The sequence below is a fragment of the Poecilia reticulata genome, linkage group LG11 (assembly GCF_000633615.1).
Source record: "Poecilia reticulata strain Guanapo linkage group LG11, Guppy_female_1.0+MT, whole genome shotgun sequence".
NCBI classification, from domain to species: Eukaryota; Metazoa; Chordata; class Actinopteri; order Cyprinodontiformes; family Poeciliidae; genus Poecilia; species Poecilia reticulata.
This window is the reverse complement of record NC_024341.1, coordinates 1,051,446-1,063,070: the sequence shown is the minus strand read 5'-3', so window position 1 is coordinate 1,063,070 and position 11,625 is coordinate 1,051,446. Positions and strand designations below refer to the sequence as shown.

The 11,625-nt window shown below is 38.4% G+C and overlaps 2 protein-coding genes across 3 annotated transcripts in view; one reads left to right on the top strand and one right to left on the bottom strand.

Moving 5' to 3' along the window:
- Positions 1–702, bottom strand: part of sdhaf3 (succinate dehydrogenase complex assembly factor 3) — a 12,067-nt gene extending 11,365 nt beyond the window's left edge. Inside the window, exon 1 of the mRNA XM_008421233.2 lies at positions 384–702. Within this exon, the coding sequence (XP_008419455.1) occupies positions 384–560 (177 nt within the window). The 5' untranslated portion in view covers positions 561–702. The remainder of the gene's footprint in view (positions 1–383) is intronic.
- A 4,225-nt stretch (positions 703–4,927) lies between these two features.
- Positions 4,928–11,192, top strand: c1galt1a (core 1 synthase, glycoprotein-N-acetylgalactosamine 3-beta-galactosyltransferase 1a). 2 transcript variants are annotated; one of them, XM_017307457.1, is made up of 4 exons: positions 5,044–5,081; positions 5,260–5,411; positions 7,934–8,604; positions 10,362–11,192. In XM_017307457.1, exons 2-4 carry the CDS (start codon positions 5,261–5,263, stop codon positions 10,527–10,529), a joined length of 990 nt encoding a protein of 329 aa, XP_017162946.1. In that variant the 5' UTR covers positions 5,044–5,081; position 5,260; the 3' UTR covers positions 10,530–11,192. The 2 variants fall into 2 exon arrangements, with proteins under 2 accessions (XP_008419454.1, XP_017162946.1); XM_008421232.2 differs by having other exon boundaries at positions 4,928–5,411.
- The last annotated feature ends 433 nt before the right edge of the window (positions 11,193–11,625 follow it).

Here is an 11,625-nt window from a genome sequence, read left to right as displayed (position 1 = left end):
CCAGTTCACTGCAGACTGACACCAGTTCACTGCAGACTGACTCCAGTTCACTGCAGACTGACACCTGCCAAGGACCCTACATGGATGTCTTCTTAAGTTGTAAACCCTGATTACATACTGTTGAAATAAAATTGATATGCCTTTTGTAACTACATTTTCTCTATCAATGACTTAAATTATTAAATGTAGTAATTATGTTTGTGTAATGTAGTAACCATGTACAGTGTTTAATATAATTATTACATAGATGTTTTAAAGAAACAGCCACAAACCTTATGTCTTTGTTCCACAATGGCAGCTTTAATTTTAGCATTTCCTCTCTGGCACATATTCTTCTGGCATGTGCTGGTAGATCCGCCCCTGCTTGTGGAGCTGTCACTTACCTCCCACTCCGTCAGGAAGCTCTTCACCTCATCTGGAGCTGCGCTCTTGTGTCTCCTGAACTCTTCCTTCACGTACTGGTCTCCCAGGGCCCTCAGGTGAATGGGCAGGAAGCGGTGCACGACCAGGATCCTCTTGTACAGGGAGCGGATCGTGGAGACGTGAGCAGACGCCGCCATTGAACCGAACCGAACCGAACCGAACCGAACCCGGTGTTTCTAAGCGCTTGAAGCTGACATACCAACCACACACAGCTGCCTTTACAAGGACACCAAAGTTATTGTTTATCCCGGAAGTGTTTCTTTTTCTTCTTCTTTGTGTTTAATGGTTGACTAAAACACTCTATGAAAACATACTGCCACCTACTGTACAGGAGGAAGCAAGTCGGGATCTGATCTAATTTTATGAGGAAACAAGTTTAAAAACAAACACAAATATAAACTAAAAATTGAACACATATTCTTTATAGTTCTTTACTTTCACTTCCGTCATTACAACTAATCAATCTCATGTCCCAACCAATGAGTGGCTGGGTACTATAAAAAACTGCACATTATTAGCTCTTTTCTCAAGGTGACATTAAACCTCTCATCTTATGTAAGAGGTGCATTCCCGCCACCTGAGGGCCTGTGATTAATCCATCACTAAACAATGTCTGTTATTGGTATTTTAAGATGATAATTAAAAGCAGTCTGCAGATACATTAATCTTCTTCATTTTCTTACATAAACCACTGCATGAAAACTGTAATATTATCTGTTATGTCAGTTTTATTCATTCTGCAACTCTGACCTGTCAAACTTTTGTCCTCCTCCAGGAAAGAATCACAGCCAAACGGAATGCCAGACCAGAACAGACCAGGTGTAGCTTCTGTAGAGAGAAAAATAACTGAGAGAAAACAAGTTGTTAATAATCTATGCAAATCAGCAGATTTTCATAGATTTGCTGTTTTTTTGTAATGCATAAAACAGGAAAAACAGGATAATTATTTATGAACTTGTACAATCTGCTCATATGTTTCTTAAATTTGACTGGGACATGTTTTGATGCAGTTGGATTGTGTGTCTTCAGTAAAAGAGGAATAAGGCCTTCTATGGGTAGGTTACAAATTAATCCTATAGTCTTTATTAAGAATAGCATGGAATAGGTACCAACAACTGCTTCAGTGACCATGGAGTTCCTGTTCCTGAATGGCCAGCAGACTCCCCTGACCTTTAACCCCTTAGAAAATCTCTAGGCTATTGCCAAGAGGAAGATGAGAGACATCAGACCCACCAAGGTAGATGACCTGAAGGCATCTGTCAGAGAAATATGGGCTTCCAGAACCTTATCAGAACCACAACCTGTCCTCCATGCCACACTGCATCGAGGAGACCTGCCAAGTATTGAGTCTGTAGAGATGTACTAAGTTTTCAAAATCCTGACGTTTTTGCTTAAAACATCTTTTTAATTGTCTAATATCATTTTCTAATTTGCTGAGTCGCTGAATTTGGATTTTCTATACCTTGTTGTTGCGCAACACCCCCCTCCCCCTTCTCTCTCTCTCTACTTCCCCTTCTCAGAGGAGGGAGATGTTCAGCCAGCTCTCCATCTAACAGGTGAATTGAGTTTCCTAAATGATGGGATTTTACCCTGTYCAGAAMTGARKWAAMYYYKKTTWARMYKGSMWYSRRRAARRMYWRSCYKGKTTYYKRMSRMCYYCCYYCMRRWKKYCCMMCCTTCTTCACCCTGTGAATTAGCCAGATTGAGCATCCTGCAATMAGCTAGTTTCACAGAGCACACCTGTTAACGGTCGCTCTTTCTCTTTATTACAACTTGCACTTGTTACTGAACCAGGTTGGTTTTAGTGACTCATGCGAGTCCCAAGGATGTTGTTTTGGCTAAAAGCAACCTATAAAACATTTTCCACTTTTTCCTCCCAGAATCAAACTTCATAGCTATTTTATGACCATCAAAGAACTTTAAGGTGACTCATTAATTGAATGTCCACAACATCTTTTAGATTTTCTTAATATTAATTATTTTATTAGTAAGGCAATTTTGCAAGGGTCAGTACAGCTTAAATTAGTAGCAGAAATATTCAGATAAGTAAAATCAATAATCTAGCCTATCTTTCCCTAATGCTGACACTGTGGACTAAAAAAGGGAAACTTTGAGAGAGACGGACAGAGTTTGGCATCTTGAACCCCAGAACTGGCCTGATGATGAAGAAGGTGTTGCAGCAGCAGGAGGTTCCCAGTACAGGAAGAGTACTGACTTAGAGCAGCAGGTCTCGGGCCTCAGGGTGACTTCCTCATGTGCGTAGCGGTCCTCAGCTTCTTGTCTTGCAGCTCTGTAGCTCCCTTCTCCTCGTCTCATGATCTTTCTGGTCCCAAGAGATGTAGACGAGCTGGTCTCAGGGAAGGAACACACCAGTTCTTCCTCTTTGCCTTGGTCTTTATCTTTGGGGTCTGAACCAGCTGATGAGAGAAGTGCGATTTGAAGCCACATGTTGTGGGGCTGACGGGTTGGTCCCCATGTGCAGAACAGTCTTCGGCTCTGTGGCCCCGGCTCKTCTTCAGCTGCAGAGTTCTTTGTCCATCTTGATCTTGGCTCSAAGCTGCCTGAAGGATCCAACCAAAGATTCCTCTTTTGCACCCACCTTATAAAGGGTTTATCCACCTTTTGGTGCATTTGCATTGGCTAGCTTTGTTGCTGTGCCTCTCATTGGCTGACTGCTTGGACAGATGATCTCATGTCCGTCACCTTGGAGACATTATGTCCTGATGTCTCTGCTAATGTCCCAAGGTTGCTTCAACAGTCCTCCTACGTCTGTTGCCTGCCCGACCTTTTCTTAGGAAAGTCAAAGTTCAACAATCAGGCCTTGGTCATCTCTGCTCTCCCATCAGTTCCTCCTTTCCCCTGACCTTTCACCTACCATCTACCTCCAACACAACTTCTTTAATTACAGTTACACATTTTACACCATTTCAAGTTCAATGTCAAAATCACATTTATAACCTTTTAGTTTCTCTGGTTTAGCATTCATTTATAATATTATAGTAACCATAACTTATTAGTTACTCTTATTATAATCATAATGTGAGTTATTACAGACATTTCTGAAAAGAAACCAATAATAATCCATTATTCTAATTATTTGATACCAAGTTACAGTTACTTGTTTCCCCTGTAAGTATTTCCACAAGTGTAAGAGTAAGTACAAGTATTCTTATAATCAAACCAACATCAACCACTGATTAAACCAATATTYATTATTGGCTTAATTACACGTTGTTACTATTAATTTAAGTAATTTACTCTGGGTTTTATCCAATTACTCAAAATGTTTAGATTTTATTCTTTAAACCTTTAATGCTTAAAATAAGGAATGGTCTGAACTATTTTTATTCTGATGCAARCTGGAAGTTTTCTTCCTCTTTCTTCAGGAAACCTGCTCTTCYTGTTCCATGACTCTCTTTCTGCCTGACTATGATTTTTTATGATTAAATAGAAAAAAGTAGAATTAAAGCWAAGTTTGCAGGWCACAATAACAACAAACACAACCAGATTAATTTTATTACCGTCTGACTCTACTGTTGGGTCTTGATGTCACCTGTGTAATTAATTTTAAAGATAACTTTATTCATTGTTATTATTAAACTAAAATCTTCAGCATGGGGAAGTGGGATGAGCTCGACTTTTCTTGACAACCTGTAAGCTGTAATTATTAAAACTGCAAAAATAAATAAAAACTTGAAATATTTTACTCTATGTGTAATTAACATCTATTAAATAACAGTTTCACTCTCTAAAATCACTGGCAAAAAATATTGAACTTTTATGCAATATTATTTTTTAAATGTACTTGTAGATTTAGTACTTGTAGACTTGTAGAAGCTGCTGCTTCTCTAACCAACAACACTATAAAAAATGGCTGATGACACCACAGAGGAAAAATGAAAGCAAAAATGTATACATTCCATGTGCTATTAAAGCATGGATTAAATCTTAACTGACCTGATTAGTTTATCACCCTGGAGGTGAACGAGGGAGCTGGAAACATTCCAGCTGAACTCCTTTCAGCCACTCCAGACGGTGCAGCACTGCCATCTGCTGTTCACATGTTAGTACAACGATCTCAGTCAGTACACAATAAAAGGCAGAATTCAAGGAAAACTCAGACAAATTAAACCCGCAATCATACATGTTGCATGACACATATTTGTTTTTGGTTGACATAAATGATTTTTCTTTGAGTACTGTTATACACACGGTAGGTAGCAATAAACCCATTTGTATGATTCTGAATGTTCATTATGTATTAGATATCTGAGCTTTTTCTAAGTTATTTCATGGTGCGCTGATGATGTGAGCTTGAAAGAGAGAGAAAGGTAAGAAAGGAAGGTGACCATTTCTCATGAGCCTGCTAAGACTCTTCCCTGCTATGAAACCATGTCTGAAATTTAACAATTGTTATCTGATGAACGAGTGTTTATGGCAGAACAGCAGCTCAACCTGTTTTGTTCAGAACTCTGATGCAGCATAACCTGCCTCCAAACTCCCCCTCTCTCTATTCCCTCTGATTGCTTAGATACAGTTCAATGCTGGTTTTTGCTCCGCCTTTTGAATACAAGTAAGTTTAGCACCTGCTGCTGTTCAGTCACTATGAAAACTGTCAGCTCATCGCTGGTCGAACTAGATTTCATCCGTTCATTTATGTAAAACCTTTATTTATTTATTTGTCTTCAGATGTAGTTATTATTGTTTTTTAGTTTGATTGATAATCAGATAATTGAAAACTTAATATTTTAGGTGACTCCTTTATGAATATATATCTTTTTCACAGGTCTTTATTCATTAAATTTTTTGTATTTTTTTGTATTATTTCTTTTGAAGAATGAGGCCTAAATGTGTGACGTTCACCATCGGGTTGATTTTTGGATATTTGTCTCTTCGCTTGCTGCTGACCTCCATGTTTTCAGTAGAGCCGGTCTCAGACTTAGTGAGGAATGAAAAGAATCGACTTCATGCCTACAAAGTACACACAGGTACGTTCTTACTTGGTAACTCCAGGTTATAAAAAGTGAGCTTAAAGTGACCAGAGTAATTATCAGAATGTATGCATTGGCTTTAATGGTTTGTGGTTTTACTGTGAAAGTAGAAATGATCCGTCTTTTAAGAATTTCATATGGTTGTCACTATAGCTGTTTTTCTGTTTAGTGGGAACAAGTGAAGAAGGTGCAGTCTAACAATAAAATGTTAAAATTATATTGGCTCAAATAAAATTTAAACCTTACTGCCATCATCATTTTTACAAAGGAACAACATGTTTAAAAATAAGTGGCTGTCATTATGGCTAATTTAACGAGCCATAATTTGTATGGGTCATTTTAGTGGATCATTTTTGACAACAAGGAAACTAGATGTTAAAAAAAGATAAACATGCTGCTGTACAGGTTTGGTAGGTAAGCACTCTGACAAACTGACAACATTCATATTCATGAATGAATGCGCTTCAAAATCACATCATTTATTCTTGTGATTTTGATTAGGGAGCATTTAGATGGTAGAGCATATATTTATTCAAACAAAGTCATCTAAATGTTCTGTCTATAAGAGTTACATTTCAACAATGAGATTTTAAATCCATATCAGAATGAGTAAGGATTCCAATTCTAGTAACATTCTCCATGTTAAGTCAATCCACCCTCAGTGAGCTCCTCATACAGAAATAATGAGAGGAGAGAATTGTAATGTTTTGAATGTAATATGTTCATTTCAAATGTATTTAATTTCATGTTTCTCACAGACTTGGTTTAGCAAGTGTGAACTAGATGAAAACAGGTGACTCTTAAGTTATACACATTAAAATAGAGTCTAAATCTGCTTGTTCACTCACACTGTGGTGAGCTGACATGTCGCAATTTTCAGTACAAATAACATTTGTGATTAACATAGTGTCATTTTTGCATGCATACAATAATATGAATTTATATTAATACATTGAAAACAATATATTAATCGTTGTTTCACTTTTAACTAACTGCTGAGCAAGTATAGTGATTTCTGAAGCTCCTTCTGATTCATCTTCAGTATTCAGCCCTCTTAAGTTCACTTCCAGTTTCACTTCTATTGACTCTGATGAATGTAAAATAAAATTCAACTATCCTAGTTTGATCTTTCTGAGTTTTCCATTTTTTCAACTTTTTGGTTGAGTCATAGTTTGAAGACAGGTTAAGAAGAATCAGACTGAGCTCAAAATACAAAAAGGTGTGAAAGATTCAGCAGAATTATGTGTATACTGTACAATGAAGGCAGATGTCAATAACTAGAGAAAATGTGAAAAAACAGTAATTTGACTCATGCTGGATATTTATTTAAACTTATTGAACAGCTGAGACTGAAAATACTCCATCCCTCATGGTAGGGTCACCCATGGCAAACTGGTCCTCAGTGAGGGATCAGACACAGTGCAGCCCATCACATCCCTTATGATGTGTAATAGCAATAGAAACAGTGTTCTTCTCTGCTGGATGCAGTCCCCTCTCTGGAGGTGAGGCATGCTGGCGAGCGAGGATGAACTGGTTCTTCAGAGACCAAGACTGAGACTCATCCCCAAACCTGATGAACAGCCCAGGGGTGTTACAAAGGTTCATCATATACTGTAGTTTGCAATAAACCCACTCATGTGCACAGACTGTCAACAGACATGATACGGAAGATGTGCAGACAAAAGAGAGCTTAAGACTGGGAGAGGCTTTGAATGAGGAAATGTGCAGTCCAAACAAAAGAGAGCTTAAGACTGGTTTATATGGTCAGTTAAGTATTTTAAAAAGTTTTCAGATTTTGCTCCATCTTTTAATGAGGCCGTGAGCTTCTGTTTGGTGAGTCTTTGTCATGGAGTCATCTGTGAATGTGGAACTTTAGTGAAATTAAGCCATGTTGAAACACACACTGAGGGAGGTTGGTCAGGAAACTCCTTGGGATTCCTCAAAGCTTCCTAAAGATAGCTTCATACATGGTGCATTATGGTAGCAGAGCAGTAGGACGGCTGTTCCAGGTGAAAAACAGTTATAGTGTCAGGATCTCAGGTTGCTTTGTACTTTGATTTGAGTCTAGTTTCATTATTATTCTGTGTTAGTTTCTTATTTTGATAGATCAGTCTTGTTCCTGTTTGGCTTTATAGTGTAGAGACAGCGGTTTATATTAATTTCTTGTGTCTAGTCATTTTTATTTACTCTAGTTTAATTATGTTTAGCTTGTTTAGCCTGTTCATTTCCTAACTTCAGCCACTTCAGCAAATAAGATTGTTTTAATAAAACTTCCACTTTAAGGTCCTCATAAAGACAAGTGGCTTTGATGTGAATCCTTAAGTTGAGCAAAATAAGCTGTAAACATAATACAAAAGTTTTGAACTAGTATTTTGAATGAAATCTCAGTTCATTATTTTTCTGCTTAAATAAATCTTTGAAAAAATGTGACGTTTTGTTGATCAATGGCTTTACGGATGTGACTCAGCACTGTTCCACTTCACCTTACACAAAACATTTCTATCATTTTGAATTTTTAGAGGCAAGTCAGAAGAACAACTCTGCAGTGAATCCCCCTAACGCTACACGGATCTTGTGTTGGATTATGACGGGACCCAGGAACCTGGAATCACGGACCAAACATGTCAAGCAAACATGGGGCAAGCATTGCCACCACATTCTGTACATGAGTTCAGAGAAGACAGACTTCCCAACTGTGGAGCTGAACGTGAGTGAAGGGAGGGAAAACCTGTACTGGAAGACCATCAGAGCATTCCAGTACATCCACCAGCATCATCAGGACAAAGCCAACTGGTTCCTGAAAGCAGATGATGATACGTTTGTGGTCATAGAGAACCTGCAGTACATCTTATCCAAGCTTGACCCAGAAAAACCTTTGTACCTTGGTCGAAGGTTTAAGCCTTTCATCAGCCAAGGCTACATGAGTGGAGGAGCAGGTTACGTCCTGAGCAAAGAAGCACTGAGAAGATTCGTCAAAGGGTTTCAAACAGGACAGTGTACTCATTTCTCCACAATAGAAGACATGGCTCTGGGGAAATGCATGGAGACGATGAAAGTGGAGCCAGTGGACACCAGGGATGTGAAAGGCAGGCAAACATTCCATGCTTTTCCTCTAGACCATTATGTCATACGACAACAACCAAGACCTCGGCCGTGGCATATGATCTACGACTACTATGTTCCAAATGAGGTAAGGAACACAAACCACTGGTTCATAGGAAAGTCTATATTTTTTGTAACAGTATCATGGAAATATAATGTTATACCGGTTTCAACAGGGGGACGTAACACACTAAATATATTTCTAATGGTAAATCTGACATAACACACCAGGTAATCCACACATACAAACTAATCAGCACAAATTATTCCATCTGTGAATGTATGTGCAATAAAGTGCAATAGTACAGTGTTAAGTATTAAATACAATCGCATTACAAAAGTCGATTAAATACTTTATAGAAAGTCCCAGTTGGTCCTGTTTGCTGAGAAATGAGAGACGTTCATGCTCGGCTGGGATTTTAGCTAATTCTTCACACAAACCAGCTTCTGAAGCAACTTCTATGCTCCCAGCTCCAAACCTGTTTCATTTCAGTCTCTGACCAGACATTTTATTATCAAACTAAACCTGCTATGCAATGTAAAAACACTGTCAAAGAAAACTAAATAGGTCTTCATTTGATGTTTTGATGAAGTCCTGTCTCAGAAGTCTTATGAGGACGCCTGGCTGTGGCTGGTTTATGATGAAATTATAAATATTTCCATATTATCCATCTAATGGCACTGACTGGAAGATTCAGAAGTTTAGAAATGTATCTGTTACTGTTTCTGTTGGGATGTTGTAAAACTGTAAGACTTTCCTTTCATCAACAGAACCAATCTGTGCAAAAGTTATCGCTTACCACTTCATAGCCGATCAGTTGATATTCGAGTAACAGATATTGATCTCCACGTAGCAGACGGAAAGCTTTCTAAATCCTGACAAATTCCAGCTGTTTTCTTGGTTTCCTCTGTCTTTTTTGCACATCTACTTCTTTATGTTTTGGATACTTATTCTCTGTGTAACATTACGTTTGAACTCTGCGTGATGTCATGACTTTTGTTATCGCCATCATATGGTGTGAAAATTAATTTCAATGAAAATATGAAAAAAGAATATCAATGTGTTCAATGCCCATTTTACGGACTGTGGACTGATAAAGCATGTTGCTTTGACCTTTCAAATCCAGATATTTGCTTAAACTAGGGATGTTTCACTTTTATGAATAAACATTAATCTTGTTTGGCAGAGTGTATGTTGGAGGCTTTGCCCCTTTCTGAAACAACATTGTCTCATGATGAGATTCTTCTTCAGACTTGGAAATGCTTTAGTTAGGACTAAACCAGCTCACAAGTTGCACTGAAGAAAGGACGACTGATTTTAGTTGTCATATTTACATTTAAAGCTTTTTTGGCAGTGCCTTTTCTTCAAAATGTCAGTACTTACTGCTTGTACTGTTCTGATGTATTACATACAACTTCATTCATAGGCTCATTTATGCTGATTCCTCTGTATGTGCAGATTACTTGGGTTGTTAAAGACGTGGGAACTTTGAGCTCATGCTACGGTTGAATGAAATTAAATGATATAAACATTTTTTAAGTCATTTTTCCCATTGGAAGTATAAATCTCTAAAGTACTGAATATATTAAACACAGTATTAATTAATAAGCTGAACCTTAACTTAATAAAAATAGTAATAATAATCCAAAACAAGCCTCTGCTCCCAGAGGTCATTCGTTCTCTGCATGATGTTTTCTGACTGCTTTCTAAATCCTAAACCTCTCATTGCATATTTTGAGTCAAAACTACATGAAACATTATGAAACACCTGTTTATGTAACACCTGTTTTTCAGGAAGCTACTAAATGTTTTCTTTCCCTTTTTCTGTTTCCTCATTTCTACAGGGTCCAAACTGCTGCTCAGATTTTATTGTATCTTTTCACTACATTTATGCTGTTCAGCAGTATGTGCTGGACTATTTTACCTACCATCTGCGACCCTATGGATACTTACATAGATTCAGGCCTGATGAAATTGTGGAAGATAACAACAAAACTAACAAAGGAGGATGAGAAGATGAGTGGAATGGGAAAGGATCAAGAAGTGGGGTGAAGTGGATGAGTGGGGAGGAAAAGACTTGTGATGGGGGATGTGGATCATTATGAAAAGGGTCCAGAAGCCACTTTAATGAGTGTGAAGAGGGATGAGTAGAAGCACTTGTATAACACAGAAGAGTTGAGCAGGACAGAGAAGACAGTAAAGGATAGATAAGAAGAAAGAAGGTGAGAATGAGAGCAAACAGAACCACAGTTGTTTGTAGAAGCCCAGTTTGCACTTAACGTCATTTAGTCAAACATTAGTGGAGGAATAATTAGATTTCCAACCCACCCTTTTGGTAAACTACAGCAATGTTTCATAGCTGCCAGAAAAGGCAGGGAAGCAGATTAAGCCACCTGGACTCTCAGTCAGTGGCGCAACTACACATTATTCAGCTGGATGCGAATTAAACTTCTCAACTGCAACAGAAGATCAGAACTATGAAGGACAGTGCAAACCTATTGTGACTTCTCTTAATGGTGTATTGTTTTTTACTTTTACTCTTTTCGGTTCCCTGTCTTGCTTTTCCCAGTGTGAGGGTAAATGGAAATTTTGATATTCTAGGCCTGTTATTAATATCAGGAAAAAAAATGTTTATGTAAATTGCCTCCATTTTCATCTGCAATAAAGTAAAACAACATAAAAAAAATGTAGGAGCACAGCTTTGAAAACTAATGCATGTTTTCTGTTTGGCATGTAGTTTGACGTCTGAAACCTTGAGAGGGTAAACAACAAGATCCATCCATCCATTTTCTTACACCCTTGTCCCTTGGTGGGGTTGGGAGGGTTGCTGGTGCCCATCTCCAGCTAGTGTGCCAGGCGAGAGGCGGGGTCACCCTGGACTGGTAGCCAGTCTCGCAGGGCAACACAGAAACACACAACCATGCACACACACACTCACACCTAGGGACAATTTGGAGAGGCCAATTAACCTGACAGTCATGTTTTTGGACTGTGGGAGGAAACTGGAGTACCCAGAGAAAACCCACGCATGCACATGGAGAACATGCAAACTCCATGCAGAAAGACCGGGGCCGGGAATCGAACCCAGAACCTTCTTGCTGCAAGGCA